The sequence below is a fragment of the Equus caballus genome, chromosome 15 (genome assembly GCF_041296265.1).
Source record: "Equus caballus isolate H_3958 breed thoroughbred chromosome 15, TB-T2T, whole genome shotgun sequence".
Lineage (NCBI taxonomy): Eukaryota > Metazoa > Chordata > Mammalia > Perissodactyla > Equidae > Equus > Equus caballus.
Window position 1 is genome coordinate 74,389,808 of NC_091698.1, and position 20,216 is coordinate 74,410,023.

Below are 20,216 nucleotides of genomic sequence, written 5' to 3' on the forward strand. Positions count from 1 at the left end.
TCCTTTAGTAAATTTTCTCCCCCGTCCCTAGCCTCTAGCAACACCTGATCTGATTTCTGTCTCTGTAGTTTTGCTTCTCCCCAAAAGTCCTACAAGTGACATAGCCACCTTTGTCTTTTACAGCTGTCGTGTTCTTACCTAATTTGCCAGAGTTTTTTGGTTTTGTCTTTAAAAGGTTTTTCTAAAGCATTCACTTTAATTTTCATAACAATTTACTCTTTTTATCTTCTTAAATCAGTTTTCATAACAAATTATGTATTAAATGGCAGCAAATATAAAGAGGTTCAGCGATGAACTTAATTGACTGTGATAAGCATACAACTTAACTGGCAGGAATAGAAGGGCACTAGCTGGAATCTTTCACTCATATTTTTATAGAGGAATGGAGAACATCAGTTAACGTGTGCGCTGGTTAGGAGCGTGTCACCTTTATGCACTTTCAGACACTACTAGGGCATTTCCACCAGCCAGCTGGAATCTAGCCATCAATAAAGTGAAAACTGATGTAAGAAAATGCACTATTCTTATAATTTGAATATTTATAAGAGCTACTTTAAAGCTACTTTAAGATTAAAAAGATTTTAAGATCAAGTATTTTGAAAGTTGGAAGGATTTTTTTTCTTTAACTTTACTGACTTGGCTTTCCCGAAGTCATATCAGAACACAAGTGTGTATTTGTAAGGCTACCTATTTAAATCATTCTTTTGATATGTAAGAGTTGAGATGTGTATCTGTTATTTTTAAAACTATTGTTTAGCATTTGGACATTTTTATATTTGTAAATTAATATAATCATTTAAATCAATCAAATACAAGTTTATAGAAGTATAATTAGAATGAGACTGTAGCAAAGTTAAAGGAAACAAAAATTATCGAATTTGGGTAACTTTCTTCTGAGTAAATGTATTTTTATAAAGCAGACGCTCAATTTTACAACTTTCCCACCATTACAGTAAAAATGAAAAAAATGCCAATTAAGCTTATAGTAAACAGGAGTTAAGTACTAAATGAAGATTATTGATGCCCAATAAATAGTTTTGGTCAAGTGAAAACAGTCAGAAGCCAGATTACAGTTTATTGTTGTAAGGAGGTAGAACTAAAAATTTTAGATTATTTATTGTAAGATGTCATTTCTCTATAGAATTTTGCATGTAGGGAGGAGAGAAGGATGTGGCCAAATTTGGGACATGTTGCTCTATTATAATTGTAAATTTTTATAAACCTTTATAGTAAGAACGTAAGTAACAAAAGAATCACCAGTAGAGGCTTGGGATGGAGGGTCTTATGAGATGTTGAGATTTTGGGAAAGAGGGGCCTTTAAATACTACATAGTTATTTTACAGATATCAAAGCCTAAGTAGGCCTCAACTTAGATAGTTGATAGTTCCATGTGCCTCTGGTGGGAAGATGAAGGAAAATACAATAAACAGAAGGTTTTTCTTTTCTGGAATGTTTCCTTTAGGATGGCTCCAGAAGTCGCAGCCGTTGAGAGGAAAGGGGGGTACAATCAGCTCTGTGACCTCTGGGCGGTGGGAATCACTGCCATAGAACTTGCTGAGCTTCAGCCGCCTATGTTTGACTTACACCCGATGAGGTCAGTGTGTCATAGTTGAAGAGTCCTATGCTGAAATTGAGGGGTTTCCCCTAATATTATGTATTATCTCATGAACAAATAATATTCTTAGCCTTGCTTTACCTTATTTGGGAATAATAGTAACAGAATTTACATTATATATTAAAATATGAAATCTTAAAATGTGTGTGATGATTTGTTGTTGATTTTTCAGAGCATTGTTTCTAATGACAAAAAGCAATTTTCAGCCTCCTAAACTAAAGGATAAAATGAAATGGTAAGTATTTTTGTGTTATTTACTTTTATAGTCATGAGTAAAAAGAGAATTGAAATTTAAAAGTCTAATTTTCAAAATTTCTTAGGTCAAATAGTTTTCATCATTTTGTGAAAATGGCACTTACCAAAAATCCAAAAAAAAGACCTACTGCCGAAAAGTTACTACAGGTATTATTTTTGCTCTGAAATGTCTTTTTTTCAAAAGTTAAAATGTCATTCAATCAGATTTCTGTACTATATTATTTTCAATTATATTCAGTCAGTGTTCTGTACTATATTATTTTATTTTTATAGCATCCGTTTGTCACACAACCTTTGACCCGGTCTTTGGCAATCGAACTGTTGGATAAAGTGAATAATCCAGATCATTCCACTTACCATGATTTTGATGATGATGATCCTGAGGTAGGAACTGTTTTTACCAACTACTGGTGTATATAACATATATGTATGTTTGTGTATGTATCTGTACATCTCAAAATGAGTTTTTTTATAGTTCTGAGTCTAGTTTAAATAAAACTAGTTTAAATAAAAAAACTCTTGAGGGAACATTTACCTCTGACTTTGTCTCTCCTAGGAAAGTCATGTACTGGATTTTTCTTATTGGCTATTTACAAATGACTATTGTCTGAAAATGGCAAAGGCAGAATCATCTAATTCACTTTTTGAAATTACCATAGTTATTTTACAGTAGTCATTTTAGATGAAGTTGCCAAATAAATCATCCACTTTAAAAGAGAACACAAATGAGAAGCACCTAAACAAGATGTTAGAATATACTCAAAATTTCTATTCAGTTTTCTTCTCAAAAAGGATCTTTGTACAATACTTCATGAATTATTAGTGGTTAGTAGAAAGTATAGGATTGACTTTGTTGATGATTAAAACGCTAATTGTCTGCTATGGAAATGTTTAAAAATGAGCCAGTGTAGTTGTTAGAGAAGAAAATAACTCTAATGTGATGGAAGCATTGATGTTAATGGAAGCTTCACTTCTCTTGGCATATTTAACGTTCCTAGCTCAGCTGGTAGTTGTGGGACTTAGGGTAAACTCAGTATATGTAACATGGCAGAATTCTATTATTGGGCCTGTAACTGAGCTGGATAGCCTTGAACTTGACTGGCTTTACGGAAGGTGCTTAAAATGTTGTAAATTTCATTGATGATAGCTCTCAGCCATCAGAAAGATGGGCGCAGATTGCCAGAGAGAACCTTTCTATCAATTCACCTTTGTTCTAGCCTGCCATCTTTATGCAGCTTTGATTAAATAAGCTATCTGTCCTTTTGTTAAAGGTCTAGAAGGGAGTTTGGAAACATAAAGAAATGTAGAGTATTACTGACCTTATAATTATACAAGGGAAAAAAGAGTGTTTTTATTGTTTTGCTTAATTTTCTGAGGTGTGCTTCTGCTGAGAATAGTTAACTTGGGTCCTGTTCTTGATCTGCCGTATTGAATCTAAGAACTTGGGCTCAGATATTTATGAATTACATTTTACTTCAAAGGTAGCATTTCATACACAGAAACAAAACCCTGTTTGGTCCATGAAATAGATGCTGGCATCGCCTTTTAAAGTGAAACCTTAGCGTGTACAGGGTGGAGCTGCAGAAGCTTTTCAAATAGGGCCTCTTTTACTCCATAAGGTTGAAAGAATGTCCATGAATTAACAGTAAAGAGAACTCATCCCCACTCCACTCACTCCTCAGAATATTCTTCTCTGAAATTGGCAATACGCATAGAATGATTTTAATTAAATAAGAGGAAAGAAAATAGAGGTCTGCTCCTCTAAGAAAAAACGTAAAGGGGGAAAAATTTCTGTTTACTAAGTAAAAAGATCATAAATCATTAATGCCTTTAGCATTATTTCATTTCATTTTATCTCTTACCCTTTTTGATATAAGGAGTTGAGGCAGGTTTTTTTTAATTACAGTTTTACCCTCTGCAACACTGAAAGGTAGCTGCGGCTGTTGAACAGCTATTGAATTATTGAAGTACTCCATTCTGAATAGTTAGTTATTTATTTATATTCAACTCAGAGAACATTTGTTTGGAGCTTGCTTTGGATAAAGTATGTTTCTCATCTTGAGAAGCTCGCAGTTTGAGGAGTGAGGAGAACAAAGAGCAGCCAGTTTTTGTTAGGGAGACCAGAGACGGTGTTATGAAAGAACTGGCGTTGTTGGAAAGAAGTTTGCCAGAGATTAAAACTGAAACTAAAAATAATGATTAAAGCTTTTGGAACTTTTTTAGAAACTCCTCAAGATGTATTTTAAATGATAGCGAGCCTCCATATCTAGATTTTTAAAATACCGTCTTTCATAAATCTTAGAAATGTTTAAATATAGTCTTTATCCTTTTAAGTATGTAAGATTCATGCTAAAATGAGTGTAATCAAGGCAAGCTTACGTCTGATTAAGAGCACATCAAGTGTGTGATTGTTCACTCTTTCAGTTAATTTAGTTATTTTCTTGTCCATTATCTAGTAGATTAATGGATTCTTCTTATGTTAAATAATAACTTACAACATGATATTTATGCTATAAAGCATTGAGAATATTGATTCAGACTTTTAAAGGAAGTTTGATAAGATATTTTACTTGAATTTTTATTATTATCAGCAGTTACCTTTCTTTAACATTGTGAAAACACATGGAATGATGAAAAAATTAATAAAGTTTTACTTTCCATATTCCCAAAATTTCTAGCAATTTTAAGAGAGAAAATTATGAAATTTTTTTTCTTTGTGGTTGTGGTAAAAATGTATTACTTTTAGCTTGAGTATGTATGCTTCGAAAAGCTGAGGACCTGAAAATAAATTTGATAATGTTAAAGAAGTGTTAGAACCCATTTGTCTGAGATCATTGACCTAGAGCTGGGGTTGGCAAACTTTTTCCGTAAAAAAACAGATAGTAAGGATATTTGACTTTGTGGACCACATCATTTCTGTCATACTTAACTCTGCCATTGGAGAGGGAAAGCAGCCATAGATAATATATGAATGGGTATGGCTATGTGCCAATAAATAAAATGCTATTTACAAAAACAGACTGCAGTGAGAATTGGCCATGGGCCATAGTTTGCCAATCCTTGACCAATGAGATGAAACTGAGTGCCTTTTTTTCTCCTACATCAGGATTTCTCAAACTTAGCACTGTTGATATTTTGGGCCAGACAATTCTTTGTTTTGAGGGACTACCCTGGACATTGTAGGATGGTTAGCAGCATCACTGGCCTCTACCCATTAGTTGCCAGTAGCACCCTTTGATCCCCAGTTGTGATAACTACTAATGTCCCCAGACGTTGCCAGATGTCTCCATAGACAAAATTGGCCCTGGTTGAGAACCACTGGCTTATGTTAGTGTTTGTCATATTGTCTATTTCTTTCCTTCATTCCATACAAACTTGCATTCTCATCTAGCTCCCATTGCAAAGGGTCTATTATTTGTATTTGTATTATTTAATAATACATTAATCTTAGAACTTTTAAATTGTAGTAACAAGGACAAACATTAAATGATTTATAGGGGTAGGGTTTTGTTCTTTTCAAGAAGTAATAAAAATTATTTCAGTGTTAAGGCATATAAAGGATTATTTTTTAAAAACTTTGGGAATCATCCATCACTGTGAATGGTTTATTTCTTTAAATCTTGTTTATTAAAATGATTTTTAATTCATCCTCACTTCTCTAAATATCGTTTATCAGAATAGTTACAAATTCATCATAGTAGGTTTCCATGAATAGTATGCATTACATTTGTAGAGAAAAACGAGAGTGTTCATTTTTAGAAATTAAAGCTTAAGTTTTAATTTTTGAGACTATCTACATAGCCTTTGTGAAATTAAATGATGCTGAGGGATGTCCTTTTAGAGTTCCAACTTTGCAAGTTCAGACAGGAGCTATTTCAGAATCTGCTTATTTGAAATTCTAGTAAGTGTAATATCCTTTCAAGAGAAGTTGAGTGAAATTTTCCATTATTAGAAAACTTAATTCTTTAGCATCACAGTGGATTGTGCCTAATAAGGTGCTACTGCCTGCCTTGATTTCCCGGATGGGCATCTTGCATGACCCTGGCCTCATTTAACAGAATCTTGTGGTATCCCTTTCTCTCAAATATGAAATAGGTCATTTTCAACATTGGCTTTTGAAAAAATATTACTTTCTTATACAACCATCTGATTCAGTACATGTGAAAGGAAAATTCAGTGAAGTCTTTAGTTTATTTCCATTCTAAAGGGTGAAATATGACCTCTAAATATCATTTATTAGAGTAATTATAAACTCATCATAGCAGGTTTCCATGACTAGTATGCATTGCATTTACAGAGAAAAATGAGAGTATATAGAGAGAATACATATATTAAACATTTTATATATGGAATATTTTTAATATCTATAGAATATGTATATTGACTCTTATTTCAAAAAATATATGTAAGTTGATGAATAAACCTTAAAAGAAAGGGCATCTGAGCTGAGCTTCGTAATCATTAGATGATAGATGTAAATGTAGTCTTTACACCATCTTTCCTTTCCTTTCAGAATTTGTTGATGTAAGAGTAGATTGAAAATATTTAATGTACTTGTTGCTTCCTTGTAAAATAGATCTAGACAAGTCCAATATTGTATTTACAAGTAAGCAGAATATATTATTACTTATATTTGATTTTGCACGTATTTAATGTCCTAGAAGTACTCTCTCTAGTGCAAATGGTGATTTCTGTTAAGTAAGTAATGAAGATATTTATATTTTCACTTCATAGTTTGAGCTGCTATTGTGGTTGCCTTTTTTTTTAATATTCACAAAGTTGTTTTATTTTGTTTCCATTTTTACATAAAATGAAGTATTTCTTTCATATTTGGGTAATTTTGTGGGCCACACTGTGACTTGATTATCAAATGCCACGTATCATTGCTGTTGTTCTTTCCTAGCCTCTTGTTGCCGTACCACATAGAATTCACTCAACAAGTAGAAATGTGAGAGAAGAAAAAACACGCTCAGAGATAAACTGTAAGTTTATGCTTTACATAGTTCATAATTTAACAATGAAAAATAAGATTTAATTTAGTTGCAATTATATTTGCTTCATTTTCTCCCAAGTAGTTTTTCTTAACCCTTTTAAGGGTAAAGTTTAGTTAAGACAGACAGAATTTCATTTTCCTTATTCGTGGAGAATTTTTGGTGGTGGGAGGTGGCAGTTGTATTTAGGTTGTTATTGTTTGGGAGGAGGAGTAAAATTCCTGGAATAGGCAGAATAGAAGTAATCAAAGCAGTGCTTCTGAAACTTATAAGTGCATATAAGTCACCTGGAGAGCTTGTTAAAATGCCGTCTCTGATTCTGTAGATCTAGGGTGTGGCCTGAAGTTCTTTACTTCTAACAAGTTCCCAGGTTATGTAGATGCTGATCATCCAAGGACTACACTCTGAGTAGCAGGGAAAGGTAAAAGTCTGCAAACTAGGTTAGCATCTCAGTAACCTGAGAGCCTTTAAAAATGGGTTCTCAGGTCCCCCTTTTCCATAGATCCTGATTCAGTAGGTGTTGGGTTGACTCAGAAATCTACCTGGTAAAATACCTCTTCACATAATTCTTATGGACAGCCAGGTTATTGGCCCACTGGGACAGACCGTTCATTCACATGGGATCCAGTACTGTCAACTCATCAGTGATAAATGTAATCTGCCAACAGGAATCTCTGGAATAATAGTGCCTTAACTTTTCTTTCCTTCTTGGAAGCATTAATTCTATATGACTTAGAATGCTAATTTAGTGCAATAGATAGTCTTATGATAACAGTTTTCTGTGAGTTAAAGATTTATCCTGAGAGACCTAAAATCCAAAATGACTTTAGTGAAATTAGGTAATGTGGTAACTTAACATAACTACTGTTAAGAAAACTGTTCCCAATTTTTGGCTAAATTAGTAATGATGATAATAATACATTTCATACTTTGATTAAGATAATGTGTCTTCATCTTAAAAGCTAAGTGAGGTAGGAAGGAGTAGGCACTATCACCATTTAATAGAAAACAAAAAACAAATACAGAGATGAATAGATTTGTCTTTGGGATGGGGTCATACACAAAGTTAACAGCATGCTTTGGATCTCGCAACTTCCAGCCCAGTGGTCTTTCACAAACACTGCCCCATTTCAGAAACTACCTCAGCACACTTGTGTGGCCTTTACATTGGAAGAAGTCCTTTGTGAACCTTCCTTTGAAATTTTGGCTGGACCATATCCTGTATATTAACTTCTTGGGCAAAGTTTTGTGCTGGTGCTACCTGGAAATGCTCTTGAAAGGAAGAAGCTCTAGAAAGATGCATTGTACAAAAAGCCCAGGACTGGGATTTGGTACTTTCTTGGCCAACAATTAGTTGTGTAACCATATAAAATTACCTTCAAGGCTCTGTCTGAAGCCACATGATTTAAATTTGCTAATTTCCCCGCAAAAGTATTTTTCTGAAAATGACAACCTTAAAACGTGAGCAGTTCCCATTATATTTTTTTAATATACAAAAAGTAATTACCAGGTGTCTTTATCATTTCTTTAATAATACAAAAGGTGACTAGAGGTGTCTTTGTAGTTGATTTAGCACTATTAAATCTAATTTAAGGTATTTTCTATCTTGTTATCTGATTCTATTAAAAAATTACTTTGTTAGGCCCTTTATTGCAAAGTGCAGTTATTTCTGGATTGTTCTTTACTAATTTATATCAGTGATTGTAAACTCCTAACTGCATATGCATGTATATGCTGTTTGAAACTAGATTTCTGTACCCAAATTTTTCTGAAATTCTGATATGCCGTCCTTTTGGTGGGAGCAGGTGATGAATGATGGACATTGTCCCTCCTCCCCTTTTTGCCAGTAAGAAGCATGTCATATCCGTCTAGTATGTGGAGGTAGCAACAGGATTAAAACCACCACTTTTAGTAATTTGTGATTCTGATACTTGAAGCTTTTAAATCTTATGCAGTGTTCTAAAATCTGCTTTCTTAGGATGTTTTTTGACTTCATGTGAAATGTGATATATAGAGTACTCAGTAATGCTATTGACTATAAAGACAGGCTTTGGAAAAATAATTTATGTTAGTAATCGTATATGTTTGTTCCTCTTGATAATGTTTTATGTTTACAATTACGTGGTGTCTCTCCATGCAACCAAAGTTTTCTCTTTATTAAACTAAATGGTGTTTAGGCAACATGTATGTAAAAACTGACTCATTTGCAGAAGGGGTATTACTCTTTCCTTTTTAGGAAGTCCCCTCTGCCTTCAGTTAAATATGAGAAGCAAAGACTTGGTTTAAGAAGGAATAATTCTGGGGCTCTTCTTGTCTGCCATAGTCGGATCAGTTTTGACCCGTAAAGGCTAATAAAGGGTCAGCAAGTGAATAATGTTGGAGCTGTTTCAAAGAAGCTAAGGAGGAGTTTTCATCTGGATATTAAAATATAAATTTATGTTGTGTGGCTTGATACACATTCAGGGAGATGGTAGAGGAAACAGAAATCAAGACCAATAAACAATTACAGATAAGTAGGAGTTTTTGACATTATTAAGAACATCATAAGCAGCACTGCATCTTGGGATGATTGACCAATGATTACTTGAACAGTAGCAGAAAGATCCTATGGCAGAAGTTTGTCATAACTTTAGGGATTTTAAAGAGAACAGAAGAGTGATACCAGTGTGAGGTGTGAAGAGCAAATCTCCCTAGGGATTTTGCTATATGGCCTCACTTTCTGGAAATGCATTCCCAGGGAGTACAGAGTAGTACTCTGTCCAAGAGTACAGGGTGCTGAATACTTACTACAATTAGGATTCTATCCTTGTTATGAAAGTTAGTCTAAGACAACATCCCTGCACCCTTGCGCTCAAGGATTACACAGTCTGGTTGGGGAATCAGGCATATTCAAGGATTATATATTCTGGTCAGGGAATCAGGCATGTTGACAGGTGACAATAATACAAGGCAGATAGATACACAAAACTGTCCTCATGTAACTTTATTACAGATTTAATTTTGCTATTTGATGACAAGCATAGGTAAGAGCCATACAATAGGCCTCAATCAAGGTGATGTGTATATTAGTTTTAATACCTTACTAAAAGTTATGTTGTAATCTTTGATGTGTGATCATATGTGAACAGATATGAGGAACCCATTATTGAAGAGTCTACTTATCCCTAAGGGCCAAAATTTATCTAGTCCATAACAGCTGTAAAGCATATACACATTCACACACAACTGCACATCTTATAGGGCTGTGTTTCTCAACCTTTTTTACTTGCTATTGCTAAATATTCAGATTTCATGGTCTCTTTAATTGGTATTAACATTCACAATAAATCATACATACTCAGCTGAAATCAGAACGATTATAAAAGTGATTATACTTTGAAATCTCACTCATTTCCCTACCTTGATTGAGAATTACTTTTTGTCTGAAGCTTTTACTAGTCAAACTGTAATATATTTGTGACTCTCTGTTTTTTTTCTTTTTAATGTTTTATATTTGTGCCTCTGCTTTTATCTCAGTGGTCTTGAATGCTGTACCCAGGTTATAAAAGCAGATAATGATAATGAGAGATAGAAATTAAAGGTAAAGGAAGTGAAGCCTATTCAGTTCATTAGAGTAGGAAGGAAAAAGGTGAATGTAGCACAGTTCTGGCTAGTTTATACTTTAGCAACGGAAGTGCATTAATTATTTATTGTTATATAACAAATTACTCCAAAATTTAGCAGCCTAAAACAATAAACACGTGCTATCTCACACATATTCTAAGGATAAGGAATCCAGGACAACTTAGCTGGGTGATTCTAGCTCAGGGTCTGTTGTGTAGTTAGTCAGTGTGTCTGCTGGGCCTGCAGTCATCTGAAGGCTTGATGAGGCTGGAGGATTTGCTTCCAGGGTTACTCACAAAACTGTTAGCCTGAGGCTTCAGTACCACATAGCCTCTCCTTAGGGCTGCTCACAACAGACTTCCTCCAGAGCAAATGATCCAGTAGGGAGAGCCCAAGACAGAAGCCTTATCTTGGAATTGCTGTGCTGTCACTCTGCCATGTTCGTTTGGTCTCAGACCAACGCTGGGGATATAGGAAGGGCCTACACAAGTTTATGAACACCAGGAGGCAGGAATATTAGAGGCCATCTTGCAGCTGGCTTCCAAAAGTACCCTTCCTCAATTGCTGTCTGTCTACCTAAGTCCTGGGTTAAGATTCTCTATTTTATGCTGGATCACAATGAAGTAGCAAGTTAGATCCTGACTGTAACATAACGCGTAACTTTGCCAATCATCTTCTTTTTTACTATCAAAAAGGCCTATGATTAAAAGATTTAAGCTTCAACAGTTTAGGCTTTCTTGGGCTTTTTCCACCTAACAGATTGTTTGTTTAAATCTTTGGATTGCGATCAGTGTATGATAGATTTGGTAAAATTAAATGTATTTTGCCATGGAGTAACTTTTAAAATTATTACATCATTAAGAATACAGAAACAGACCATGGCTTCACTGTTTTTCTTTTTTAGTTGGACAAATAAAATTTGATCCACCCTTAAGGAAGGAGACAGAACCACATCATGAACTTGTAAGTAGTGTAGTCTTAGAATGTTAACACTGAAAATAAATGTTGTAATTAGTCTGTAATGTATTGGTACTGACTAAAAGAGCTAGTTATTAATATTTTCAAAAGCATTTGGGGAAATAAAAAGGTAAGTAATTCCAAAATTCAGAAATAAATCTGTGTTGCTGAGATTGAATATTTTCAAAATTATTTTAGAAGAAACTTACTAGTTTTACCATTCTCTGATTATATGTTTCTAATGCTGGCCCTTTAATTTTTTTTCATTTTTGTTTTTCAGTTTTTGAGAAGCTTTTTGTGTATGCGTGTATTAGGATAAATGCCACCATTTTAAACTAGAATGTTGGACCAGTGAAACGTCTTCTCACTAAATTTATGGGCAGCCTTTTAAGAGTGTAAGCCAGTTTTCTGAACATCAGGCTAGAGTCAAATCTGTTTGGAGTACTGAAACTCAGGAGAGATTAGGCATACATAGTAGATCAAGTTTGTCATTCTTTTAAGGCTTGTTAGCTGTATAAACGTTCTTTTCATGATTCTTTTTTGTTAATGTTTTATATTCTCCTTTCCAGATATATGATAATATGATTAAATGCACTCTTAGAGGCAAAATGCTTTGAAAGTATTGAAGATGTTAATGTTCTATGGAAGAATAAAAAATGAGACTTAAAATTAATCTTAATGAAATTACCAGAGCTCCAGATTATATGCTTTATTTATTTTTTCTATTTAATAATAAGAAGACAGTAACTTAATAAGTACTAAGGACTGAAGTGGGAACTTCTTAAATTTAATGCTAATTTTAACCCACTTGACTAATAAAGGCATACAAAGAGAGTCTTTAGCCTTTAACTTATGGAGTTATTCTACTTCAGTATACCAGCATGGAGGACAGGAATCTTAAAGATAATTTCTTAAAATGATCATACCTTAACACTTATGCATGATATTTATGCAGAGGATGAAGAAGGTTAAGAAGAAAGAGTAGTCATGATGTTTATAAATGCTAATTGCATTTTGTTAGGGCAGTTTATTTTCTTTCTTTTTTTAAGTTGGCATTGCATGTGTTTAAATTCTATACTAATTTAGTAACTGCTTTTTAGAGCAAAGTTGTTGAATGTTGCTTTTTTAGAAGCTCCTTAATATGATTTGACTTTGCATTTGCCTTAATAAAATTATGTTAGGAGGACTTACTTCACTTGTGAAAGTTTCCCTTTGTGAATTTGTGGCTTTTAGTCTAAGTGTAAATAACTTGGGTTTCTTGGTCTCTGCTAAACAGCCCGACAGTGATGGTTTTTTGGACAGTTCAGAAGAAATATACTACACTGCAAGATCTAATCTGGTATTTCTCATCTTCTGATTTTCTTTGTCAGCATTGTTTTAGTCTTAATTGGTTTTTTTATCGAACATTTTGTCCAATTTTAATGAACCAGTTTAAGCATTATTTTATAAGTTCCTACCATTTAACAAGCTTCCATATATTAAGGAGAATAGCAATCTTTTTTCCATAACAAGTTAAATAAATATATCTACTCAAATATATTAGGATATCATAATAAAAAATAAAAGTGTTCCTTTTTTATGAAAAACATTTCATTTTCTCAGTCAAGTATGTGGGGTTTTTTTACAAATTACATTTCCCTATAAAAATGTCCAGTTTTAATAAGGTGACTTGTTTCATGAACTGGAAACCATCCATATAGACATATCCATTCGTAAATATAAAACTTTATATATATTATATATATATAATTTTAAAAAGTAATTTACCCCTAATTAACAGTGAAACTAGTCTCAGATGAAATTTTAACTTTATATCCAGTTTTCTCATGCCAAAATTTGGATTATAAAGCCTCCTTAAAGTTTTATAAATATTAAGGCTGTCTTACCATTAGGTAAGAAAAGATGGGAAATTAACCCCAGTAGATATTAAATGGTTCTTTCTATAGCTGGCCAGGGCCCCAGGTTGACTCCATATTCACTCTTAGATTCTACTTCTCTTCCTTTTCAGTGGAATTTTCCTTCTCTTTGCTTCCTCTCTGCCTTAATGATGTATCTCTTTCTATTCTGGGTTGGTTTAAGTGATTCTGTATATAAATTCTTGAATCTATGTCCTATAACATTTGTAGAACATAGAAGAGATTTTAGACATAATTTCTCTTTTAGGGAAATTGCTTTTTTTTTGATGGGCAGAAAATACTTGCACATATAATAAACTCTTGGCCATACCACAAAATATATAGTGGGTTGCCAAAATTTTGCCAGATGATGACTCTTGGTGAGGAGAGGCTAACATATAGTAGGTACTATGGAAATCAGAGAAGGAGAGAAACTTTGAGGTTAATATGGCTTATCTGGCTTCTGGGAGGGACTAAGACTGATTTCAGTATTGTGTAGGAACCATTATAGATTCTTCACGAAGAGAATGGACAGATGCCTACTGTGTTTCATGGGAATTAATGTGGGAATAGTCATTGGCACAGACCACAATTTGGAGAGATGGCAGATAAAGAGCTGAAATTATGAAATAGTCATGCTACTACTGGAATTACGGGATTAGCTCGGAAGAAGAAGATTGCAGTCATCCAAGAGGAAATGTTTGATGAAACCATGAACTTGCGTGTGTTCCCCAGTTAGGTCTGAAGAAAGAAAGTGCAGAAAACTGGTTACCACAATGGGTGATGCCTGTGTCTTGCAGTCCAAGGTAGAGCCAACATTGGAGGCAGGGAAAAAGCAGTTGAAAAGCTGGAAGAGTCAATAGATGCGCTGTCACGAAAGAAAGATGCATCAGATGGCCCAGAGAGGCCAGAAAGTTCAAAGATTGAGAATTAAGTGTCTGAGGGGGCAAGAGAGATGGACTGTCTGAAGAAAACGCTATCAGTGATTTCTGGACTGAAATTTTCTTCAGAATTAGACATATGTAGGTTAGAATGACAGTTAATGAAATTTGTATTGGAAATAAAGGACCACAGAATCAAAAGTTTAAATTGACTCTGTTACTTGTTAATATTCTCTAGAAAACACAACAACAAAACCTGAAGCCTAATACATTAAGAGTTACAAATACTCTTTTCTGTACCATATGTGGAACTAGCCTAGTAACGTGAATAAGTTATCATGACTCTGTTCCCTAGAACTTCTCCCCTCAATCCCAGTAATCAGGAGTTTCTTGTGATGGGGGGAACAGTTGGTAAGGGGGTCTTGTGACAGAAGCTTTAGGGACAATCAACTTATGAATAGTTCTAGCAGAAGAGGGATGAATGAAATATTTGGCAGATCTTACCATTTATAAAATCAGCCTTAAAAAGCTCACTTCTAATGATAATAAAAGCAAACACTTATCTAGACATTTTTATGTATCAGGCATTACTCTAAACACTTTAAATGTATTAACTTATCATCTTTGTTTTACAAATGAGGGGACTTAAGGTGCAAAGAAGCTGAAATTGGTCTTACCACCCAGCAAAAGAATAGCACGGATGGAATTTGACCTAAGCAGCCTGGCTCAGGAATTCAAACCTAAACCACTATGCTGCATTGCCTCTACCCAAAATTGTCAATGTTTTTTTTCCACTAATACTGGGCTCACGCTTGTGCTCTTTCTTTTTTTAATCAACTATATGTTTCATAGTTATTTTTCTTATTATGGTAAAATATACGCAATGTAAAATTTACCATTGTAACCATTTTTAAGTGTACAGTCTAGGGCGTTAAATACATTCATACTGTTGTGCAGCCATTACCACTATCCATTTCCAGAACGTTTTCATTTTCCTGAACGGCAACTTTTTGCCCATTAAAGAATAAGTCCCATTCCCCCGTTCCCTTAGCCTCTGTCAACCACCATTCTATTTATTGTTTCTGAATTTTTCTGTACTCTAGGAACCTCATGTAAGTGGAATCATAACAATATTTATCATTTTGTGACTGGCTCACTTCATTTAGCATAAGGTCGTAACATCAAGATTCATCTGTGTTGTAGCATGTGTCACAATTTCCTTTTTAAGAATAAGTAATGTTCCATTTTTATATATGCCACATTTTGTTTATCCATTCATCCATCAATGGACACTTGAGTTGCTTCCACCTTTTGACTGTTGTGAATAATACTGCCATGAACATGGATGTAGAAATATCTGTTGAGTCTCTGCTTTCAGTTCTTGTGGGCATATAACTAGAAGTGGAATTGCTGGATCATATAGTAATTCTATATTTAATCTTTTAGAGAACTAACATACTCTTTTCCATAGCAGCTGCATCATTTACAGTTCCCACCATCAATACACAAGAGTTCCAATTTCTCCACATCCTCATCAACATTTATTACTTTCTGGTTTGTGTGTGTTGTGTGTGTTTAATAACAGCCATCCAGATGTCATGAAGTGTCCATAGTTATTTCAGTCCCTAATTTCATCAGTCCTAAAACCTTGGCACTGAGAACAAGATTTTAGCTGTTACAAATACTTCTTCTTGGCCACTAGAAACCTGATGAACCTGAAATGTCTGTCATCTTAGTTGGTAGTTGGCACCAAGATGACAGCCGTAAATCTTTTGGGACCCAGAAGAAACATTTACCGCCTTAAAGAACTACCTACCTGCAAGTTGCATGTCATCAGTGATTTCTCGTTGTTTTAAGTGCTAAGTGTATTCATTTTATGATTTAGTAAATAAATGTAGAATATTACACCTCAATTTTTATTACTACAATAAATCGATTTTTTAATAAAACTAGATAATCATAATATAATGAAATCAGAAGAACAGAGCTTGATTTTTAGGATTGTTAGTGAGTAAAAAGGTCTTTCAATTTTGAAAGATGCTTGAATTACAAGAAAACAAAAACAAAAAACTTAGCTGTAATGCAATAATTAAATAGTAAGAGTTTTGCCTCTAACCATAAAAATGGGTTTATCTGATCTAAAAGACGCCTATCTTTAGATTAAAAGATTATATTACGCATCTGTTCAGCTGATGTTAATTTTTTTCTAATTTGCCTAGTTTTACTAGATATTTTGGCCCATACACCAGTGAAAAATATGTTGAAAGTTAATTATATGGAAAACACTATGTTAATTGCTATGGAAGAACATAAGTAGTAACATAATCATTGCTCTGAAGAAACTTATACCTGAAAAAGTGAGAATACAGTATTTAAATTATAATTGAAAACATATCACAAAGATACATCCAATTGATCATTATCCGTAAACGTAAGTACTTGAAGATTACCCCTGAATTAGGTCAAAATTGAATAGAGTCTATAAAATTACATTTATTGTGAAAAAGAAACAGTAAACGCCAACTTTGTTTATTTTAAATCTGTTAAACTATTAACTGATAATAAAGTTTATGTTATGTGGTCACTTTTCTTCCCTAATGTTTGTGAAGACACTTTCTAGGGAGAACTCATTTCACGATTGTGCAATGATAGGACATTTTCTAGAATGTCAGACCTAACCTGCTGATACTCCTTTCCAAGCTTGCTGTACAAAAGTCGTTATTCAGTTTGAGTCCCCTTAAGTCTTCTGCTTTTAGTAGTCTGAATACTGCTTCATCAGTTAGTGTTCTGATCCCACTTGCTTTTCTGACTTTTTAAGAAATAAAAAAACCTTTTTTGAATTATCCAGGATTCAATCCCTTTTTAAAATTTCTATAAATTATCTACCATTTAAAGGTATCGCCTAACAACTTTATTAGTGCCATAATTTTCTCAATTTTTAAAGAGGAAAAAAGTTCTTCTTTTCTGTTTTTTCTTCATTAAAATATATTGCTGAAGTATTTTTTCTTTTGTGTTTTTGTAGCCAACTGTATCAATTCTATTGACTTCCTGCTGTATTCTCATCAGGTATAGACTTTGTAATCTCCCGAGGGGTTTAAGAAAAAAACTAATAAGATTTTCTTGATCTTATATTTTCCTTTTCTACTGTTCTGTGTTACATCTTTTGTTCTTTTTCAGTTCTTTCTGGCACCATGTTTTCCTAGACACTCTATCCTTGGTTTACAAATACTCCCCCTTTTGTTAAGTCACTAAAGTTAGGACTTTCTGACCCAGAGAGATATTTTAATTGAGTTAGGGTGACCATCTTAAATTTTTGTTTGTGTGTTCAGGTTGAATCTATATGAGGCTGTTGCATGTTTTCAGTCCATGTTGTTACTTATTCGACTTTAAACACTGTCATTCATTAATAAGTTGATGCCTGACTTAGGCTACTAATTTTTTTTAATCTGTCCTGCATGTTCAAATGTATTCTTATTTAGCTTATAAAGGATGGCCATGTGATACCATCATCTAGGGTTATTTTGAGTGCTTCTCCAAGCATAGTATTGGTAACATTTTTTTTTCCAAGTCCGTTTTGAAAAACATAACTGCTGACTTTGCCCAGGTTTCACTTTTCTTCCTTTTATTTCTTGTCATTTTCTTTGTCTGATTTACTGTCTGAATTCTTGCCATATAATAGGTGCTTGGCAAATAATAGTTGAATTTAAAAAGATTTAGATACTTAGAAGGATTTAGTGTAAGTCTTTTACTTGATGACATGCCTGAGCACATTGTTTTTGTTCCATGGTTGCTAAAGCATAACTTGATTTACAGAAAAAGAATTGTAAAGAATGAGCCCCTTTCAATTTTAGCTTTCTTGGTAGGGCTTGACACATGGCATGTTTAATCATCAAACTTCAGTCTATCTGCAGTTTCTCCCTGGCCTGAATGTTATTCTGTATGTGAACGTATGCTCAATTTTCTATGAAAATACTACATTAGGTATTTTAGACTCTTCTCTTACCTTCCTAAGTGCACTGCTGATCTCATTTGATTTTTTTTTTTAATTATTATCTTCAACTTGGTAATTGTCAGGTATCAGATGAGCTGGCCAGTCTTACAACACATCTGTGTTTATGTAACAGAAGCAATGGCCACTCTGCGCAAATGTATGCTTTTGAAAGCTATCATTTGATTAAAAATTTAAGAGATTATATTGGCTAAAGAGGTTACTGGTCTGGTAGAGGGCCCATTTATCTATAGCTGAAGAAAACAAACTGGAATTTAGAAGTGTGTTCATTGAGATTAGTACTTCTCTTTACTGAATACCAAAATTTAAATGTTCCCATATAAAGTCATGACCCCTTAAATTGTGCAGCATAATAATTTTGTGGCAGTCTTATGAAAACAGTGATTTCACCCTAAATTATCATTATCAATTAAAGAGAACAGGTGTCCTTTTTCATTAGAATTTCATGTGGTACCGGTATAACAGTCTACTAATCTTTTTTGTTTATCATGTATTCTTTTCTGTCACTCGTAAGAACATTTATTATTATGCAGGAAAGAACACAAATATTGAAGAAGACAAAATTTGACTATTGTCTAAACCATGATTTTGATTTTGATTTTCATTAGATATTTTTTTGACAGGTCTTGGAGTCATTAAATGTTAAAGTGCTTTTCACTTAAGTGTAATGTATTGCTTAGGATCCTTATATTCCTAGGCTTAGTATTTTTGTGATCTAGAATTGTCTTTGTGTACCTTAATGAGGCTGAAGTGTTAGTTAGCTCTTTACAAGAAAATAAACAAATGGCATTTGAACAATCATTTATTTAGGGCCTAGTTAGTGTGTGCCAGGTACTGTGCCAGACCTTGGGCTTGTGGGGAAGAAAGATGGATTTAAGCAATTTCTCTTTGTTTGAGGAGCTCACAGCCTGAGTACCATTTTTATAGACTTGTAAATAAATTAATGAAAATGCAGTGTAAATGCTAGAGGAGGACTATGTTAAATGCTGTGGAGCCATGCATAAGGTTGCAAGTATCTTCCTGGACAGTCTTGGAAGGCTGCTCCAAGGAGGTGACTTCTGCATTGAGTTCTAATTAATAATTTGCATGCATTTGACAATATATTGTAAAATTAGAAAGCACTGTAAGTGCACTATAATGAAAATAAAATTAATTTAAAATGTTAAATATTCCCCCTTTATTGTTAAAATATGCTTGAAATAGAGTGGCTTTAAGGGGAGAAAAGGAAACTTTGTATTTTCCGTGGTTTTTGGAAAGCATATTTTTTTCTCAAGGAGTTTGAGTCAAGCACATATATTATTCATCCCTTTAAATTTCAGTTTTTAACTCCACAACCTGCAGCATTCAGTGGAAATGTTTAAATAGTTGAGGAGCTGCCTCAATATTCATTTAAAATTTTGCTACTTAACTCTTTAAAAAATTGTTAAAATTCTGTAAATGCAGTTTACAATCTTGTTAAAGTTCACATGTATAATTTACTTAAAAAGAGCACTCTTTTATATCTTTAAAAAATTATTATTACCTGTGAAGAAGTAGTAGAAATATGTGAGTGTGAAATGAAATATATATTTCCTTAAATATTTATGGAAATATGTGCATAATTATTGCAGATCTTATATACAAAGTCAAACCAAGATTTTTGTTGCTTTTTCTCTTCTGTAAGCATTTTTGCTTCATTATAGCTTGAGAATGAATACCTTTAGTTAAGGTTTTTTCTTTGTAAAAACTGATTTTTACAAATGTTAATTACCATATTAATAATCATAATTGAAACTTGCATATATTACTCAAATGAGTTCCCAGAAAAATACTGAACTTAAATAATAAAATACATAAATCAGGACTATAAACTTATGAAATCTTTTATTGTTGGAAGTCCTACCATGCCTTCTTTTTAAGACCATACAGCAATACAGATTTATTTGCAGTCTGGGGTTTCTCTTTAAAAATAATGTATATTAGTTTATCGTGATTTGTGATATACTACTACTTTGCTAAATATTTTATTTT

At 33.5% G+C, this 20,216-nt stretch overlaps 1 protein-coding gene across 18 annotated transcripts in view; it reads left to right on the top strand.

The window, feature by feature from the left end:
• Positions 1-20,216, top strand: part of MAP4K3 (mitogen-activated protein kinase kinase kinase kinase 3) — a 208,625-nt gene that overhangs the window by 127,453 nt on the left and 60,956 nt on the right. For 11 of the 18 annotated variants that reach the window (XR_011426112.1, XR_011426106.1, XR_011426107.1 and 8 more), the window contains 7 exons: positions 1,463-1,594; positions 1,788-1,850; positions 1,936-2,017; positions 2,144-2,254; positions 6,774-6,852; positions 11,369-11,427; positions 12,698-12,760. Coding sequence is in view for 6 of the 18 variants with exons in the window: in XM_070235541.1 (XP_070091642.1) it covers positions 1,463-1,594; positions 1,788-1,850; positions 1,936-2,017; positions 2,144-2,254; positions 6,774-6,852; positions 11,369-11,427; positions 12,698-12,760 (589 nt within the window). In the remaining 12 variants the exon portion in view is untranslated. The remainder of the gene's footprint in view (positions 1-1,462; positions 1,595-1,787; positions 1,851-1,935; positions 2,018-2,143; positions 2,255-6,773; positions 6,853-11,368; positions 11,428-12,697; positions 12,761-20,216) is intronic. The other 7 variants (XR_011426116.1, XR_011426114.1, XR_011426115.1 and 4 more) reach the window with 1 other exon arrangement.